This window comes from Rhipicephalus sanguineus, chromosome 9 (assembly GCF_013339695.2).
Source record: "Rhipicephalus sanguineus isolate Rsan-2018 chromosome 9, BIME_Rsan_1.4, whole genome shotgun sequence".
NCBI classification, from domain to species: domain Eukaryota; kingdom Metazoa; phylum Arthropoda; class Arachnida; order Ixodida; family Ixodidae; genus Rhipicephalus; species Rhipicephalus sanguineus.
The window spans coordinates 148,569,100-148,589,487 of record NC_051184.2 but is presented as its reverse complement, the minus strand read 5'-3'; the positions used below and the strand labels follow the sequence as shown (position 1 = coordinate 148,589,487).

The 20,388-nt window shown below is 47.0% G+C and overlaps 1 protein-coding gene across 4 annotated transcripts in view; it reads left to right on the top strand.

Moving 5' to 3' along the window:
* LOC119404002 (DNA-binding protein RFX2) overlaps positions 1-20,388 on the top strand; it is a 478,787-nt gene that overhangs the window by 242,815 nt on the left and 215,584 nt on the right. For all 4 annotated transcript variants that reach the window (XM_037670630.2, XM_037670633.2, XM_037670631.2 and 1 more), the window contains one exon: positions 10,939-11,120. In XM_037670630.2, coding sequence (XP_037526558.1) covers positions 10,939-11,120 — 182 coding nt within the window. The remainder of the gene's footprint in view (positions 1-10,938; positions 11,121-20,388) is intronic.

The window sequence follows — 20,388 nt, the reverse complement described above, 5'->3', positions numbered from 1 at the left end:
ACAGCACTATCAAAGTAAAACAAAATATTGCATTTTGGCCCACGGTATCACCGTGTTTCTATCATTGTCCAGTTTCTATCATTATCCAGTTTCTATCATTATCCAGAAAGCAAACGCACACACTCCGAACACCGCACTTCACATAAAACTCCAAACACACTCACACACACTACACACACAATTCTAGGCACGGCGTCTTCCACCGGTCTTGGTCGATCTCGAGGCAGTGAAACGATGTTTCCATTCACTGTGCACACATCCGTACGTACAATGTCACTTGCCTCGAAATGTTTTTCACACACGCGAACGTACTTGGAGTCGAATGAAAATCCGACAGTCTCCTGTTGCGAGATTGCACGTTTCCACCTGTCTCGTTGTTCTGCGTCGGCTGGTAAACAGAACAGCGCGACTTTTTCATCGATGCCCTTGTATCCCGAGCGACAGCCCGGCATACAGCAGGTGTTGGTCATCGCTGTCATGACGAGGTGACCGCGAAAAGAAAAAAAAAAGGGGTGCAACCAGCACAAACAACACCACTCCTAATGGTGGCCAGCAGCAGCCGGCTTCCTCGTCCCCCTTCTAGCTACGCCAGCGCCACGGCGCGGATAGTGGGGGCGGTATATGAAGCTTTCCCATTGAGTTACGTGGGAGTTCCATGACCACTAAAAGTATTGAGGGACCATGATAGCACTAACAGCATGATTGCCTTTCAAATTAAGCATTTTCTTGGCAGGAAACAAGCACTATGAGGTTTCTGGAATGCTATTTCAACAATCCACGGTGATGAAATATTTGCCTTTAGTCTCCCTTTCAAAAAAGGTCATATCTAACATGCACCCTTGTGAAAAAAAAAAAAGCACGAAAACGAAACCGGCAACAGCCTCTTGTCAGAGGAGTCAGATGCAGTGTCAAAGTGGTGAATGAGCACATTTTGTGAAGAGTTCACATAGATTCATTTCGTGTGTGACAGCGATTCATGTGCATCATATCTGATTGTAACCGAGAGGAAGTGGTGACGTGCCACTTCAGTTATGAAAGCTCACTTCAAAGAAAAGTTATTTTGCACGTCACAGAGAGCTGTGTTGTTTTTGCATGCTCGAGTCCTGTGACCAGGAGTAGCACAAGCAAAAATGTCGTACTTTTCCTAGCTCACTTAAAAAAGCCAAATTAATCCTGGTTTTTAAAAAAGGCGATGGACGTTTATAAAAAAGGTGATGTTTATTAAAAGGTAATGTCAGGTAATGAAAGGGCAGAGGTCCTAAATTGTAGACCTATTTCTATTTTGTCTTCTATTAGTAAAATTATTGAAAATTTATTTCCGACATTTATTACAAGCTGCCTTAATAAATATAATTTGTTGAATCGCCAATTTGGTTTCCATTCGTATAGCTAAACCAACTAAGCACTGCAGCTATATTAACCAATTACTTGAGGTATGTGGCCATCCTTAAGAAAAACTTTAGATTTTAAATGCGAAGCATTCCTTAGTAAACTTCTGCGACTTTGAGCGTATCTATCTATCTATCTGTCTGTCTGTCTGTCTGTCTGTCTGTCTGTCTGTCCGTCCGTCCGTCTGTCTGTCTATCTATCTATCTATCTATCTATCTATCTATCTATCTATCTATCTATCTATCTATCTATCTATTTATCTGATCTATCTATCTATCTATCTGATCTATCTATCTATCTATCTATCTATCTGTCTATCTATCTATCTATCTATCTATCTATCTATCTATCTATCTATCTATCTATCTATCTATCTATCTATCTATCTATCTATCTATCTATCTATCTATCGATCTATCCATCCATCCATCCATCCATCCATCCACCTGCGACTTTTTGCTCTCCTGACCATTTCGTTAATGGGATGTATGCCAAAATTGGTATAGCAACACATGACTGTATGATGAACATAAATGACAGGTCATAACATGTAGATCATGACATGCTTCTCATGTACTGCATAATTTACATGCCACGATCTTGGTGCTCTTGCGGCCATTTCGTTAAATTGATATACACCTAAATTGGCACGGAGTGAGAAGAGTGTATGGCGAACATAAGTGACAGGTGGTAACATGACAAACATGACATGCAGTTCATGTACAGCATGATTTACATGCCATGCTCATGCGCTCGTGGCCGATTCGCTAGCTTGATATGCACGAAAATTGGCTTTGCGTGATGCGACTGTATGATGAATATAAATGACAGGTGGTAACATGAAAATCATGACTTTCATGTCACGTGGGGCATGGTTTACAGGCCATGCTCATGGTCCGCTCATGGCAGTTTCGCTTGCTTGATATACACCAAAATTGGTATTGAGAGACGCGACTGTACGATGAACATAAATGATGAGTGGTTAACATGACAATCATGGCATGCGTTTCATGTACAGCATGATTTACATGCGACGCTCATGGTGCACTCGTGGCCGTTTTGCTAGCTTGATATACACCAAAATTGGCATTGCGTGACGTGACTGTACGATGAACATAAATGACAGGTGGTAACATGAAAATCATGACATTGATGACGTGTATGGTATGATTTACGTGACACTGTCTTGTTGCCTTTCCTGTGGCTTTGTCAAGTGGATATATATAAAATTGGAAAATTGGTGTGGCATGGTATGAGTGCGTGGCGAATATAAATGACAGGTAATGCATTGTATATACCAGAATATACGTGTAATTACCATGGTATATACCAGATTGTACATGCATGCAGCATGCATGACAAACATGCGATATATAGTGCACTAGATGTCATGGCATAAATGACTTCATTTGCCTCAAAGACAAACAAGGTGATGTACGCAGCTCCTTACTGGCTGCTTCGCATTACATCGATTCCCACAGTGCGTGGAACGGCCAGATCTTTTTAATCCAGATATTAGTTATATATTTATTTTGTAATGAGCAGTTATTTAGGACATCTAAAAGGAAAGAAAGCTAGTCAAACCATAAAAAGGATATATTTATAATAATAAAAATTTCTCGAAAATTGGGTGTTATGCCCGTTGTCATAACTAAGAAACACATGGTGCAATTCAAAAGTGGCTTAGTATAAGTGCAGTGAGCTGTGCACTGCGCAGTGAACTAGGATAGGGTGGCTAGGATGGGGAGGTGTGACGACTGGCCTCCGTAGGCTGGCCCGAAGACACGTTCCTGCCGCGCGATGGCGCTGCTGGGGGGGGGGGGGGGTTCTCGCTTCATCTACTTACCTCTGTGCGGGCAAATGATTTGGGCGCGCTCTTTCTCCACTGCAGTGCTTGCAATGCTGACGGGCATTTTTGTTTAGTGTTATAGACGTCCAGAGAACTTTATGAAGTCTTTCACTGCTCTCATTTCATTTGGCGTGTAATTTACAAGTGCCGCAGCCGATACAGCAGGGGTGTCAAACACGCGGCCCGCAGACCTTTTGCTAGTGGCCCAACCCGCAGATGACTGCCTTTCCTCATATTTTTTTATTTTATTGAGAAGTATATTCATGAGCTACACAGACATGAATGGACTTTCATGATGGTACCCCATTCAGTCACCATGTGTGGAAACAGAACTTATTTCAAAATGGGCATTCGCATTTCTGACATTCTGGAGATCAATGTGTTTCAGAAATGACCTATATATGAGATATGGGGAAGGCCTTCTTTCATATGGCAATGTTAGCTGACATTATGTTAACTCCCCTCCTCGTTTTAATTGAGGGAAACTAAATTTGCGACTGCGACCCGCTAGCTGAGGTGAGCTTGAGACCCCTGCGACAGAGTGCGGGCTTTTGCGACCACCTCTTGCGAGGTTGGTGCACTTGTGTCCTGCGAAGTATTTACAGGAATCGCTACCGAAGGCCAGTAGGTTGGAAAACCCTGCATGTGTCGCTCGCAGATCAATGACATATTTGCGACTGTAATAGTACTTTAAAGATAGGAAGTCAACGCAGATTTTTTCTGCAATGCGGTAAAAGATTGCGATAAAGTACAAGACTGGTGCCTTCATACGAGTTTATTCAAAACAGTACATTCAATGCAGAACATTAAAATATTACGTAACACAGGATTAACCCTATTGGCTTTGTTTTCAGTAGCACGCTAGTTCCGCCCTCTGAGCAGAAAATGAACACATGTAATGCAGCAAAACATGGCAAGCGATCTTGTTTGAGCAGCTCAATGCACCCTGCAGCCGATCCGTGGCACATATGGGCTGCTAGACGCAAAAAATCCTTTAATATTTCTGGGTGCAGGCGCGCAGTGCTCAATGCACTAGTTAGCCTGTCTTCAAGGGTCTGAATTAGGAATGTACCACTGTTTACAAGCTTCTGCTAGCAAATATTGCAGTACGCTTTCTCGTGTCACAAGGCAGGCATTCTTGCAAGCGTTGCAATATGAGTTCAAAAGCTGCGCGTCCTAGCTGCATATCCCACAATGCAGTAAACCATACGGGCATCACTGTGTTGGTCTACATAGTCTACACGGTCAATAGCAACCTCTTCTGTTTCGACAGGCAGTGTCCTCCAAAGGTGCTTCTTCATTTTCAAGAAGCAGGTGGTCTTGGGAAAGCAGGGCCTCCAAAAGTCAGGGGACACATCTCCTCCCAGCCGATCCGTGGCACATATGGGCTGCTAGACGCAAAAAATCCTTTAATATTTCTGGGTGCAGGCGCGCAGTGCTCAATGCACTAGTTAGCCTGTCTTCAAGGGTCTGAATTAGGAATGTACCACTGTTTACAAGCTTCTGCTAGCAAATATTGCAGTACGCTTTCTCGTGTCACAAGGCAGGCATTCTTGCAAGCGTTGCAATATGAGTTCAAAAGCTGCGCGTCCTAGCTGCATATCCCACAATGCCAAGCTATTTGCCAAGCTATAGAATCTTGGCAAAGAAGCGACCAAACCTCAGCCTTTATATATGCTTATACATGTACGAACGTCATACCTTGCAAGGTACGACGTTCGTGCTTTTTCGAAAACCGCAGAATTGCCTTGCAATGCCTTCTCAGCCCTCGGTATCGTACGTGCCCACTTTTAAAATTCATCTTTGCAGGCAGCTTCACAGAAGAGAGACACTCAAATTTCTCCGCAGTACTTGTAGCCACCGTCGCAACCTGGCACAAAACACCACCTTTGCGTTTTTTTCCCTCGGTGGCATTCTTCAAAGTGTTCAGGGAATGACGACATCCGCGCGCTCACCCCACCTGCTTTAAAGAATCAGGAAATGCAAGAAAAGCAGGCCGCAGTACACTGACCACGAGAGCAAACTTGCACTGCTCCGTGACCTACAAGACACAAGCAACACTTGCTCACGAACTGCAGATACCCACGGCGCCCCCGACTGATGCGCCGAATTTCCCCCCAGTGGCAAGAACGTGCATCGGGGCCTCGCTAGGCAATGGTGGCGGCACCAAGGTGGTCACACCTCCCCATTCTAGCCACCCTAACTAGGATAATTGCAGTATCTGTAAGCTCAATTGAATTACTATAAAAAAAACTGAAAAACATTGCATCCTGCACAGGTGAGTGTATAAAAACATAGTACCCCAAATTTCATGCATAAATACTTGTGCGACTGCATAACACAAACTCTCGGTTTAGAGGAGAATATGTTTGAAGATTTTCACTGATTGTCCAGTACGGTATTGGAGCCGTGCTCAGCCACCCATTGCCAGACGCAACCGAAGCTCCGGTCGCCTTTTATTCACGAACTTTGTTTCCCGTCGAGAGGAACTATGCCCAGATCGACGGGGAGGCACTTGCTATTGTGGCAGGTGTGAAGAAGTTCCACGATTGTATGTATGACCACCCATTTGAGATTCGCACAAACTGTAGGCCAGTGCTTTAGCACTGCTCGGGTTGTTCATTCTTGACAACCAGAGGCCACAAATGTTGTTGCCACGAATGCTGCGTTGGTCCTTTTTTCAATGGCTGGCAGTATACTCTAATCCACCGGTGGGGGCAGCAGCTGGTCCACGAGAAGGGCCTCAGCAGGCTGCCTCTGCCGCAACCGCACCAGGATGATCCTGAGCCGGCAGAGGTAGTTGTGTTATTGAACACGATTCCAGAGCCTTGCTCCGTGCTGCAGACATAGCCACCTGTGCTTTGAAAGATCGCATCCTTTCCCATGTGCTGAACTGGACGGGGAAGGGCTGGCCAAGGGACCGTGTGAGCACCGAATTCGCGTCATTCATTTCACGTCAGCATGACCTGTCAGTTCCCAAGGGCTCCTTGCTGTAGGGCAAAAGGGTGGTGGTGCCTAAAATGTTATGCTTCTGTGTACTTAAAGCTCTGTATGCAGGACACCCAGGCATCGTCACGATGAAGAAATTAGCTCGGAGCTATGTGTGGCGGCGTGAAATGGATGCTGCCATAGAAGAATGGGTTCGCCGATGTGAGGCGTGCCAGGAGACGCGGCCAGAGGTGCCCCGAGGACCGGTCCACCATTGGGAAACCACCCGGGCGCCATGGTCGCAGCTGCATATTAATTTCACCAGGCCCCTTCAAGGTCAGACCTTCCCGGTGGTGGTTGGTTTGTATTCCAATGGCTCAAGGTCATTAGGGTGTCATCGATGACATCAGTCGCCATGGTTGGCGTCCTGCGGAGGCTGTTTGCAACGCATGCACTGCTGGACGTGGTTGTCCCAGGTAACGGGGCACAGTTTGCACCCCCTGAATTAAAGAGTTTCCTGAATGCAAATCCGATCCATCTGGTTACATTGGCACCTTTCTACCCTGCCATGGATGTTCAGGCTGAGAGAATGGTTGCGGATGACGAAGGAAGCCTTGTCTCAAATCATCTGCAGAAACTGGCAAAGGAGACTGGCCGATTTCCTGCTACAGCAGCACAAAACCCCACACACGACCACAGGTCGTTCACCGGCCGAACTGTTGATGGTCCTTTCGATTGTGAATTTGTCAACTGTGCTGCACCGGCTGCACCTAGACAGAGCTCCAGTCTGGTCTTCCCGGCTGACAGCACCCTCCGTGCCCATCCCACGGACGTTCCAGCCAAAAGATCTTGTCTTCACTTGCAACTAAAGTCAGGGTATGTCATGGACTGCTGCAGTTACCTTGAGAGCCGTCGGGCCAGTGTCATATGAGGTCGTGTTACCAGACAGCCAAGTGCTTCACGCCATGTGGACCAGCTTCTGCATCGAGAGCCACGCAGCTACCACAACACCGGAACCGGCGGTGCCAGAATGGCAACTAGAGAGTGATCCTGCAGAGCTCTCTGCAACCAATGGGTAGAGCCACGGAAATTCTGAAAATCAAGAAGTTGTCGAACAGCAACCTGCAGAAGTTGGGCTTCATGGTGATGCGTCTGCACATCAACCAGCGTTGACCAAGGAAGTTCAGGAACCGGTCATGGAGTCGAGGGAGCCATCTTCCACACTCGTGCAGCTGTGCTTGCGTCGTTCACAGCGAGTTGGCAACGTTCCACGGAAATTGAGATGTTATGTTTTAGCATTAGCGGATTGTTAATAATGTTCTATCTGAAGGGGGTAGGGGTGTTATGTGTGCAGCTACGTGTATGGCGTGGTTGTAGTTCATGTTGGCACCCTTGCTGTTGTGCTGTGACGTCACGAAAGTGAATTAAGAGCTGCCACAGCAAGTGGCTGACACTTTTTGAGTTGCATCGAGCAGCATGTTGGCATGTCCTCGCTTCCGCGATTTAATAAGCGCAAAGCTGTGACTGTCGCATTCCCACAGTAGTCACTTATGTATTTCAACCTGCAGGTAGAAATACAGAAGTGACTACAGTATTCAATGTGACACTTTGTGTGCAGGTTTTGAGTAAAACTCATATATAAATATTAAACAAATTCATGAGTCAGCATCGTCACGAATGTGATGGTGAGAATAGTGGATTGATGACTGCCACATTGGTGACACTGGAGTTTCGAGCAAAAACGCCTTCATCCTGTAATCAATCTAGCGTCGATAGTACCGTAAAACCTTTGGCTGCATGCATCTTGGTAATTCTATGATTAAAACATGAAACGGTCCGCCTTAAAACGAAACGTTCCAATGTTTCGTTCCTCTGAGGTTCTTTCATCGGTGCTTACTATTTGACAAGTATATTCGAAAAATATTCGATATTTCGAGTATTTACTATCTGATTCGAGCACCGAATCAAATAGAACGCTATTGAATTTGTTATTCGATATTTTCTAATATTCGCACACCCCTAGTGTTTTATGTTACTGCCCCCTTACACTTGTTACTACTACTGCCTTGCGCAAGCCGCGCCAGAATGTCTGGGAACGTTCCAGATTATTTTAGGATTATCTGTTAAGGTTGAGCGTGGAAACGTGAACAGCTGAGTCTATTCTGGACCTAACGTGGCCACCAGCAATAAGGCTGGAATGTTCAATGGCGCATGTATAAACGCCGACGCACCTTACCGCCGAGCAGTTTTTCGATGGCCGACACTCTGTTTGCTGCTATCAGTGCACAGTGTGTATTGCTTGTAGTTTGACTTTCCGTTTCCCGGCCACAAGTTCTTCCCAATAAAGAGTTTCATCTTGGACAAGCCGAATGCGGCCTGCGTCCACGTCATGACCCCGTGACATCTGGTGGAGGTGCTGGGTTTGCTCACTGGCTCACTGGCTTTGCTAGTCACTTGTTTAGTGGAGCTGTGCATGCATTTTGATTAATTTGTTTGTTCCTTTGTTTTATTAGTTTGTCATGACTATTGCATATTGTGTAAGAAAGTAGCCAAGAAGAACAACCGTTGCTTGATTGCTTGAGGAGATCGCTGGCCCCATCTCTCGGTGCTCGCATAAACAAGGCAACAAGGCTTTTACCTAACATGTGCCGTTTAACAGGTAGACACCTTTGTACACTACCTCTCACATAACCAAACAGTTACGGGACGCAGGTATGTCTCAAACACACAAAAGCAGACATCTCTGCATTGTTACAATAAAGTTTGATCTGTTTTGGCTAGAGCTGTGCAAATAGCAAAATTTTGGGTGCGAAGCGAATTCGGATATTGAAGTGTGAGTGCGAATCGAATCGAATATTTTTCTAGTATTTCTCGAATATTTCTAGAATATTTTTCGAATACTTCGAAGCGAAATGGCACAAAAAAAGTTGCAGACAAATTCGTAAGCATATTGTTATGAGATAGCAGCATGAAAGTGTTTCTTTTCGCTAGGTCGATGAAGCACTGGCGGGGTGGTGTTTCATAGTTGCCTTATCAAGAATGAGGCAATGTAGAGGCCGAATTCTATTTATGTACATGATTTGGTGCCACCAAAGTTTTGCCGACAACACTTTACACGTGATGGGCAAAGATGCTATTTCCTCAGCCTCTCCTATTCTCTCAACTTCTGTGGAAGCCCAACTGACGTGGCTAACAAGGGTGTGCTCCCTTCAAGTCTGGAGTTCCAAATCTGCCTTGTAGACGTCGATATATAAGAACATCAGAAATTTTGGATGCTGAAAAGGTTCGGCGTCTGATTTTTCGGACTTCCGGCCCAAAGTAGCATCAATTGAGCCCCCAATTCTGCCACAGCTTTCATCTCTATGTTGGAACCAGCGTTTTCTTGAGCTAATACATTTGCGACCGTAGCGGAGCTTGAAAGGCAGCTTTGCCGCAATACGTGGGTGTGATGAGGTGAAGCATATGACGTTGACCGTCTTTATAAAGTTCAACCGTAACGGAGCTTGAAAGGCAGCTTTGCCGCAATACGGGGGTGTGGTGAGGTGAAGCATATTGAAAATCTAGGGACCACTTTCAATCGGACGTTGACTGTGTCTTGGCAAAGTTCGACCGTAACGGAGCTTGAAAGGCAGCTTTGCCGCAATACGAGTGTTAATGACGTGAAACATATTGAAACTCTGAAGGGGTCACTTTCAATCGGACGTTGACTGTACTTGTTTTTGGGAAGTTTGAATAGTTCAAATAGTAAAATTCCAGTGCAAATCGAATCGAATAGCAAACACTATTAGAAAAATATTCGAAATTTCGAATATTCGCACACCCCTAGTTTTGGCATACTCCTCGCTTATTTAGTTCCGAAGGGATGAAACATCCACATTGAAGGGGCCTGTGCGATGCCAGGAACTTCAAGTGCCCCTTGCTTCGTTGTGAAGTCCCTGAGTGTGATGGAATTACTTTGCTCATGGTGCTTCTTCACTGTCATCAGAAAGCAGTGATAGAAAAACAGGACACAAATGAAGTTGTGTTCATCTAACTTACCAGGGTGAGAAATTGCACCTTTGCTCCCATGGCCTGTTCTACCGTTGTGTAGCCAAGCATGCTAAAGGCTGCACCGCCATTGCAACAGGCAACAGTAATGAATATCGCAGAGACCGCGCACTTGGTTGTGATTTGCCTGACGGGCGATTCACTTGACGGTGTATTGTAGTGATAGAAGTGGGACCACTGTTGGGGCTATGAAGTTTTCATCGTCCGAAGATGAATTGCTTGCGTCTTTGCTTTCAACAAAGTGACACCATGGCATCATAGCAAAACATGCAAAGCAGGCTGCGGCAGCAAAACAACGTTCACAGACCAAGTCTCTGGCAACATGAAAAGTGGAGCGAACACAGTGAAGCAACCTATCATTATACAGCTGGTCGCAAGGGACAAGAACCAATGATTCTGCAGTTTTTGCAAGTGATGTGAAATACCATTTTAGTGGGAGCTCTTCAAAGAAGACTGAGCTGAGTGGTATTGTTGTGGCCTATTTTTCGTTGCACATTGTTGTGACCTAGCCACATTACACTTGGATATGTTACACTAGTCGCTCTGTACTCATCAACAGTTTGCTGCAACACTAAACTTGGTGACAGCGCACGGATACCCTAAGTGACAAATAATGCTCTTGCCATTGCACGCCATCAGAATTTACTTAAATACCTGCGTACAATTCTGCACTGCGAGCTTGTGGTTCTGTCCTAGCGTTTTGCTGAGACTATTGATGTGTGCAGGTGCAGTGGTTGATCGACAACTACGAGACTGCGGAGGGGGTGTCGTTGCCACGGAGCACACTTTACAACCACTACCTGCGGCACTGCGGGGAACACAAGCTGGAACCCGTCAATGCCGCTTCCTTTGGAAAGCTCATCCGTTCCGTTTTCCTCGGCTTGCGCACACGACGCCTTGGCACTCGGTGAGAGTCATAGCTTCTGCCCTCCTCTTTTCGTGAGGTGACCAGCTGTGCATGAGCTTACTTGATTCATTTTGTCATTGCATATACAAAACAGCAACGTCAAAGGGCCAGCAAACAACCCCTAGGTTGAAAAATTTTAATGAACAGAAATGTGCGCACTTTTGCTATGCGAACATGCTGCCGCAATGATTTTGCGAGTATGTGCTCTAATAAGGAAATTACAGAGGTTAGAAGATGCGTTTCAGCTGGTTTCAAATTTTCGCGCGGCCTCACCACCCTTCTCCACCACAGGGAGGGGAAAGCGTAGCCCGTCGTCGTGACTCCGCCCACTTCGGCAACGTGACACGACGTCGGCAATTGACGTCATTGTCGCATGTGCTCCGAAACTTGACGGGCAGTTTTAGGCCCTTTTCGGTGTTTCTAAACCTTTGTGACGGTTCACAATGCAGCAGGAATGTGTGCTTGCTTACCAAGACAACGAAGGGGCGCGAGAGAAAAGCGTGGAGAACCCTGCTTGCTGCGCATACAATGGGAAAACCAAGCAAGCGCGACCCGTCCAAGCTATTCCCCCTCCCTCCGCTCGATTTGCAGCCGACAATGCTTCCTCCACATGTTGTTCATGTTGAAGGCGAAGTGCGTGCAGGTGCTATCAGAGATAAAGTGTGAAGAATATATGCACGACAGCTGCGTGGCCGAAACTGCATCGCCGCAGGGCCAAGAAACAAGGTGCAGTTTCGTAGCGGTGGGTGGGAACAGGAACAGACGTTAACTTGTTGAGACCTGGTTTAGACCATAGACCAATTGACGAGGCCTCTGGTACGTCAAGTTGCCCATGGGCAAGTTTGCGTTACTGCACGTACGAGGGGGATAGTTCAGGCGAAGGAAAGATGCGCGAGAATTGTTTTTCGAAATGGAGGGTCTGCGCGGCGCACAGCGCTGTAATATTCAGTAAATGTGATCGCCGCAGTCTACTGTATGAATTCGCGAGCTTGTTTGGGGGTGTAAAAAAAAAAAAGTCGGATCCTGTTTACTGGCCCTTTAAGAGCCCAAGATGGCTGCTCTTAGACGCACTAACAAAATTGCATATATACAAATATGGCAGCAGCAACCCTAGAACATGTTTACTGAAAAACCAAAAAGACGCGTACCATCAAGGAAAAAGTAAGGACCGGACAGAAAGGGCGTCACTCGCAACTAACTTTATTCCCAGAACATCAGCGTCATATATAACCACAGCGACCCTGCGCGCGCACATCGCCTCAACCGCTCGTCAAAAACGTCAAATCTTGTCCTCATCGAATGCAGGAAAGTTTCAATAATCAGGTCACGAGGCTGTATTCAGCCGGCTACCCTGGTTTTGTCGTTGTTGCAGTCTCGGAAACCCTGCTTCAGAAACTGAAGGGATCGAGAAGAAATAGGCAGCCGATGGAAAAAAGGCCCATGGTTATGCCACATGTGCACAAGGTTGCTCACAACCTTAAGAATGTGGCCAACAGGTACAAGGTACCCTTGGTGTTCTCGGCGCCCCGCAAGTTGGCTAGCCTGTGCCCACGCATTTCTTCTGCACCGAGGCCCTCCCCGTGTGGGAAGAGGCACGCAAGGCCTTTTGTCGCCTGCTCGGTTGGCGTGGTGTACGAGATCCCGCTTAGTTGCGGTAGGGTATATATCGGCCAAACAGGCCGGTGCATAAACGACAGGATGAGGGAGCACGAACTTTCGGTGAAAAATAAACTTTCAGCACATTTGCCTGTGCATTGTGGTTCCTGCAAGTGTGAGCCTGGGTTTGCCAGTGTCCGTTCTTGGAAAGAGTAACGATGTCTTAGCGCGTGAAATTATGGAAGCATACTATATTAGAAAGAAAAAAGAATGCTGTGTTAGTGACACATCTGTTGCTCTGCGTGGGGGTGAATTTAGTTTCATCGATTCATTTTTCGATTAGTTAATCTTGTTATCACGGGTTTTTGGCGAGCTTGTGAGGCGATGTGCACGCTGTGGTTATATATGACGCTGATGTTCTGGGAATAAAGTTAGTTGCGAGTGACGCCCTTTCTGTCCGGTCCTTACTTTTTCCTTGATGGTATGCGTCTTTTTGGTTTTTCAGTAAGCATGTACCAACTAGCCCAACAAAAAGTTCTATCTAGAACATGTCCCCAAGTTATTATTCAGTGGTCGCTCATCGGTGCACTGGAAGGCGAAATCCATCTTCTTCTTGTCAGTTGCCCTGAACTCCTCGCCCCAAATAAGTGCTGGCTAAGCTAAAGACTCGTGTATTTTGTGTTCTTTTGTGCATTTGCCGAGTAGGCATAAAACTGTAATATGCATTATTGCCTAAGGGGCTCAAAAAAGAAAAGGAAAAAAAAAAGACATATTCCAGCAGGATCATCTGTGAGCAAGAAGATGCGGACCAAGTCAAGGTGTAAACAAAGAGACGTTTCAAGACCCGTACGGGTTCTTCGATCACACTAAGGCCACAAGTCACTCACTACGGCTCTTGCCTGCTTAGTGTGATCAAACAACCAGTACCGGATTATCCCGAAACGTCTCTGTTTCTTGGTCAGGGACCGCATCTTCTTACTCATGTTACCTGACCAGACGAACTTTGGTCAAACTCCTTGTTGTATTCAGCATGTGCGTTATCATCTAGACAGCCCTAGGCATGCGCAGATGCACGCGCACGCGCCTTATCATGTCAGCTGACATCTGTGTATATTAACCATCACGGACTAAGAATAAACAGAGTTGTTTGAGGTACTGGGTCGGTGTAGTTACTTCGTGATCCCCCGGCTCTCCGACGTAGTTCGGCAGGGCATGGCGGTGGATACCACAGTTGGCGACGAGTGGTGAAGTGACCGAAAGCTGAAGCAATGAGCCTGCACCAACCGCCCGAGTTCCTGCCGACGCCCGGGAAGCCTACCCTTCCGTGGACGCAGTGGCACCGCCTTTTCAAGAATTATCTCCTGGCATCGGGGAGCGACGTGCACTCATCTGCTCGCCGTAAAGCTTTGCTGTTGCACTGCTTGGGGGTGGAAGGCCAGCGATTGTACTACGCATTACCGCATACAGCGGGAAAAGAAGAAAGTGGCCTGAGCGACGAGTACGATGCAGCTGTGACTACGTTGGACGCCTACTTTACTGCTAAAACGAACATTGTCGTGGAACGGCACCGATTCGGACAGCGCACCCAACTGCCTGGGGAGACCGCAACAGCATTCGTCACGGCACTGCGCGAGTTGGCATTGACCTGCAACTTCGGGGAGCAAACTGACGACTTCATTCGTGACCAGCTTGTAGCGAAAACGAGCAACCATGTTCTTCGGGAACGCCTACTTCTGGAAGGAACTTCGCTTACGCTTGAACGTGTGCTGACTATCTCGAACAACATTGAAGAAGCAACGAAATACTCACTTGAGCTACAGTCATCAGCTGCGAGCATCCAAAAGGTGGATAAACATCAGATGCCAGCCCGTACAGAAGCACGAATGCTGTCATCGCAGCGCAAAGCGTGTTTTCGTTGCGGGTCTTCACAGCATCTCGCAGATTCCAAAACATGCAAGGCGCAGGATAAAACATGCAGCAAATGCGGCAAACGGGGACATTTCCAGCGTGTATGTCGGAGCGGCATGCCAGACGAGCGGGCACTTGCTGTCCGAGAGGTCGATACCTGCAATATATCCGCAGACCTCAACGTGTTGCTTCTCGCCCGGCAGAAAAAAGCAGCAATACATGTGGACGCCCTCGTTCAGGACGTCCCCGTACGTCTCCTCGTGGACACAGGCTCTGCTGTCTCGATTCTGTCGGCCGTCACGTATTCAAGGTTGGAATGCCCTCCGGTGCAGCCGACCTCAGCGGCACTGTACGATTTTTCTCGCCGCAGAATAAGCATTGAGGGGTGTTTCATGGCGCCAGTCTTCTTCCAAGGTCGGCACCCCGAGATACTTTTCTATGTCGTCAAAGGCGGTACGGACATCCTCGGCATCGACGCTATCGAAGCCTGCGGCTGCACATCAATGGTATGTCACTTCAATGCACTAACATTGCGCAAACGCCGCAAGGGTTTGATCCTGAACTTTTCTGCGAATTTTCAACCTTGTTCGATGGAAAGTTAGGGCTAGCAGCAAATTTCATTCATAAGGTCAAGATAAGACAAGGGGTCACGCCTGTCGCTGCTAAGTTACGCCGTTTGCCATTTTCAGTGCGAGACGCGGTGCGTGAAGAGCTGCAGCGCCTTGAGCAGAATGATGTGATAGAAAAGGTAGATGCCTCAGAATGGGTATCACCAATCGTAGTAGTGGCAAAGAAAAATGGCAAGACAAGGATTTGCGTCAACCTACGCGAACTGAACAAAGCGGTTGTCATTGACAAATTTCCATTGCCTCACACGAAAGAACTGCTGCACAAACTTCACGGTGCAAAGTATTTTTCCAAGATCGATTTAGCAGCCGCATACCACCAAGTCGTGCTGAGTCCTGAAAGTAGAGAATTGACTACCTTCATAACCGATAGTGGATTGTACCGATTCAAACGTGTCTGCTTTGGCCTTGCATCGGCACCGTCTGCTTTTCAGAAAATGATGGTCACTATCCTGAAGAAGTGCAAAAATACTTTGTGCTACATAGATGACGTGATTGTGTTTGGTAGCACACCTGAGGAGCATTTCAAGAACCTGAAGCAAGTGTTGCACTTGATTGCAAAGTCTGGATTGAAGCTGAATGACAAATGCATTTTCAATGTTCAAGAAATAGAATTCCTTGGGCACATGATAAGTCACCAGGGTATACGGCCGCTACAAAGCAACATTGACGCCATCAAGGCTGCACCAGCACCAACGGATATCAGTACACTGCGCTCATTCTTAGGAATGGTTGGCTATTACGCAAAGTTCGTACCTGACTATGCGGTGCTTGTTGAGCCTCTTTGCGAGCTCTTACGTAAGAATTCCACGTTCACTTGGAATCCTACCAGACAAGCTTGTTTCGAGCAGCTGAAAAGTACCTTGTCCACAAGATGTTTACAGCTTTTTGACCCTGTGGGTGACATTATCGTTACCACAGACGCCTCATCCATCGGGCTAGGAGCAGTGTTGCAACAGACGAGAAATGATGAGCTAGTAACGATTTTATTTGCTTCTCGCAAGCTTACTTCACAGGAACAGAACTACTCCGTTGGGGAACTGGAAGCCCTTGCATGCTTGTGGGCATGCGAACACTGGAGAGTCTACCTTTAAGGCCGTCCATTCACTCTGCGCACCGACCACCAGGCTCTGACTACACTCCTAAGTACAAGGGGAGTAGGTCGTCGTCCGTTCCGAATAGCAAAGTGGCGCGCAAGACTACTGGCATACAACTTCACAATTGAATTCCAAAAGGGTGACAAGAATACAGTTGCTGACGCTCTTTCATGGATGCCTCTCCCAGTTCAAGTGGAGGAGGAAGAGACTGGGGAGACCGTTTGTGTGGTCTCGCCATGCGTTACCCATGGGGAGTTTGTCACTGAAACAATGCAAGACCAGCTGCTGCAACAGGTCATGAAGTGGGAGACTTCGACATGGCCTGCAGTGAAGACGTTGCCTGCCGATGCAGTTCCATTCTACAGGGTGCGGACTGAGCTCTCAGTCGTTGGAGACCTCCTACTTCGTGGAGACAAGTTCGTTGCACCTTCATCTCTCGTAGGACGGCTACTTGACGCAGCCCACGAGTCTCACCCAGGAATAACAAGGACAAAACAGCGACTACGTGAGCAATACTGGTGTCCTGCTATGTGCAAACAAGTAGAACAGTTGATTGCATCTTGTGGTGTATGCCAATCAGTTGACAAGTCTGCAAAACCAGTGACACCACCATTGCAGCCAGTTGCATTTCCGTCGGCACCATGGCAGAAGCTAGGAATTGATATTGTGGGTCCTTTTGCGAACGTGTCTGCAGATTGTCGTTTCGCGATTACGGCCGTTGATTACTTCAGCAAGTGGCCAGAGGTTTGCTATGCTGCAAGAGTGACTGCTACAACAGTTATTTCCTTCCTACAAAGAATTTTTAGCAGGGAAGGATACCCAGACGAGAGTGAGTGACCATGGTCCTCAGTTTACAGCCTGCGAGTTCGACAGCTTTCTCAAGGAACGCAGCATCACCCATACGTATTTGGCAGTCTACCACTCGCAAGCGAACGGCCAGGTGGAAAGATTTAACTGGGTGCTCAAAGAGTATGTTCAGGTCTGCACGCGTGAACGTCGGTCTCTCAAGGAAGCCATCATCGAATATCTAGGAGTTTACCGTTTCACGCCGCATGCCACTACAGGAGTGAAGCCTTCCGTTCTCCTGCATGGCCGTCATCCCAGAACTAAACTGCATCTAGTAGGAGCGCCAGGTAAACAGTTTTTTCAAGACCCACATGCAGCAATGGAGGCCGTCCGCAGCAGGGTAAAGCAAAAGCAACAAGCAAGTAAGACCTACACCGACCGTCGACGAGCTGCAAAGCATTCTCCGTTAACAACAGGTCAACCGGTACGAATCAGGCTGCCAGATCATGTGCCTAAGGGTGCTGTGAGTTACTCAAGCCCGTTCACAATCATTGACCAATGTGGCCAAGACACTTACAAACTAAGTGATGGTCGCACCTGGAATCGGAATCGGCTGGTACCCTGCCCTCGACCTGCTACTCCTGTAGAATCTTCCTGTTGTGACTCGCCAAACGATTCCAATGATGCACCCCAGCCGTCAAATTTTGGGGCCTCAGTTTCAAGGGACCTTCCAGAACTGAGGCAGTCGACGAGGCTAAGAAGACCACCGTCGTGGTTAAAAGACTATGAACGACATTGAGTGCTATGTAGTGCAGGCTTGTGGTGCATGAGAATGTCAACTCCGTCTGCAACACACCTGTCCTTTTCCGTGTCGGGGGCTAAGTTCGAAACCTGTCTCACCAGTGACAGAAGATCTGGCTTCTTCATCAGGGGTTCCACGGCGAATTTGGGTCCCAAGTCCAGAACCCGGGAAACACTTTCTGGAAGACGCACATCGCCGATGACTTGAACCGTGGTCGTGGGGCCTGGCCCTTTCTTGGTCAGTAACCCTCTGAGATGTGGCAGTAAACACTGCCACAGAAAATCCATCGTCCGTTGTCAGGGAACATCTGTTCCTCAGCCTTCACTCGGTCCTCGACACTGTGGGTGCCACCAATATGTGGACTCGATACATCAGTATCGTGAACCGGACGACGGATTTTCTGTGGCAGTGCTTACTGCCACATCTCAGAGGGTTACTGACCAAGAAAGGGCCAGGCCCCACGACCACGGTTCAAGTCATCGACGATGTGCGTCTTCCAGAAAGTGTTTCCCGGGTTCTGGACTTGGGACCCAAACTCGCCGTGGAACCCCAGATGAAGAAGCCAGATCTTCTGTCATTGGTGAGACAGGTTTCGAACTTAGCCCCCGACACGGAAAAGGACAGGTGTGTTGCAGACGGAGTTGACATTCTCATGCACCACAAGCCTGCGAATAGTAAGTTTAGTGTCAAAGAAAGTATCGCCCACCTTAAAGAGAATACGCTGTCATTACTCGTAGCTGACAAACAGGGATCTTTCGTTGTGTTGACAAAGCAAGAGTTTGAATCAAAAATGTCTGCTGCCATGGGTTCGCTTTTCTTAAAGAAAGATAGCACTTCTCTTGAAAAGGTGAAAAGGGCAGCTTGCAAACTGTGCCAAGATATGAAGTTAGACAAACTGCATCGAAGCATCACAAAAGCAAAAAAGCTTTCGTTGGATGTCTTTTTCAGCATAAAAACCCACAAACCTGAAATGCCGCTCAGGGTAATAGTATCAGAAAGGGGCACCTGGCAAAAAGTTGTGGCCCACTTTTTGCAAGAAAAGCTAGCCATTTTAAATGTTGACGATCCTTTCCTGGTAAAAAACTCGACAGAAGTCATTGACTTCTTAAAAACTAACTTGGACAAAGGGTACCTAGCCTGCTCAATTGACGTTAAAGACTTGTATTATGCGCTACCGCAGGATGCCCTACTTCTTTGTATTGAGCAATATACAGTAGACTCCTGTTAAACGAAAGCTGAAGGGACCATGAAAATATGTTTCATTTAACAGGAGTTTCGTTTACTGAAAGATGAAAAGGGGTGCAGAATTCAAGCACAAAACCAATCATGTTAGAGGCAGTTGTTCCATTTAAGCAGCAATTTCATTTAAGAGAGTTTCGTTTATTGAGAGTCTACTGTATTGACAAACATGGTGTCGTGGCATTCCAAAACACTACCGGGATGACAGCTAGTGGGTTCCTAGAACTGCTAAGCACATATCTAAAATGATCCTTTGTGTCTCTAAAAGATGTTACGTATATCCAGAAAAACGGTGTATGTATAGGGTCATGCCTAGCACCTTTGTTGAGCGACCTGTTTTTAGCACAGTGCGACAGACTGCTCCAAGCGCGCAATGACAATTCAGAAGTATGCAGAATTTTTCGATATGTACTAGATGATTATTTGTTGTTTTTAGACCCTGAAAACGGTTCTTTTGATGAAAATGTCACAGAAGCTGTGGGGTTGTTCAGTGAATGCCTACGGCATCTTGATGTCACTATAGAATGCCCACGAGATGACCGGCTAAGATTCCTAGACCTTGAATTGCACTTCATGGCGTCACATGTTTGTTGCTCCTACGCCCCGCGAGGTAGTAAGGCCATACTACCCTTCAATTCAGCTCACTCCAAGCTGGTAAAAAGAAGCATTGCCGGTTTGTGCCTTAAGAATGCACTGACAAAATCCTGTGCCCACACTGTGTCATCCAGTTTCACCAAACAAGTCGAGCGCTTAGAATGTGCAGGCTACTCTCGCGATGTATTAAGGTCCGTGGCGAAAAAACTTTAAAAACTATCAAGAATTCTAGTCGTTCTACTGCAATATCCGGTGAGGCAACGCAAGTGCGAGAAAAAGTCGCAGTAATCCCGTACCTGCATCAATTTCATTAATACTTCTTCTTGGGCGAGTTGGTTCATATTGTAGATTAAGGGGGTAACAGCGCGAACACACACCCTCTCTTGTGGGTGTGTGTTCGCGCTGTTACCCCCTTAATCTACCTGCATCAAATTAGCCACAACATAAAGCGGGTTGGCAAGCGAGCTGGTGTAAACGTTGTTTTTTCAGCCCCCCGCCAAGTTTCTTACAATGTGCCGTCAGGTGAATTCTGAAGCAAGACCTCGAAAAATGTGCACCACCAAGCATAAAGATAGGTTCGTCCCGTGTGAAGATAGCGTCGTGTATTGTATTCCGCTATC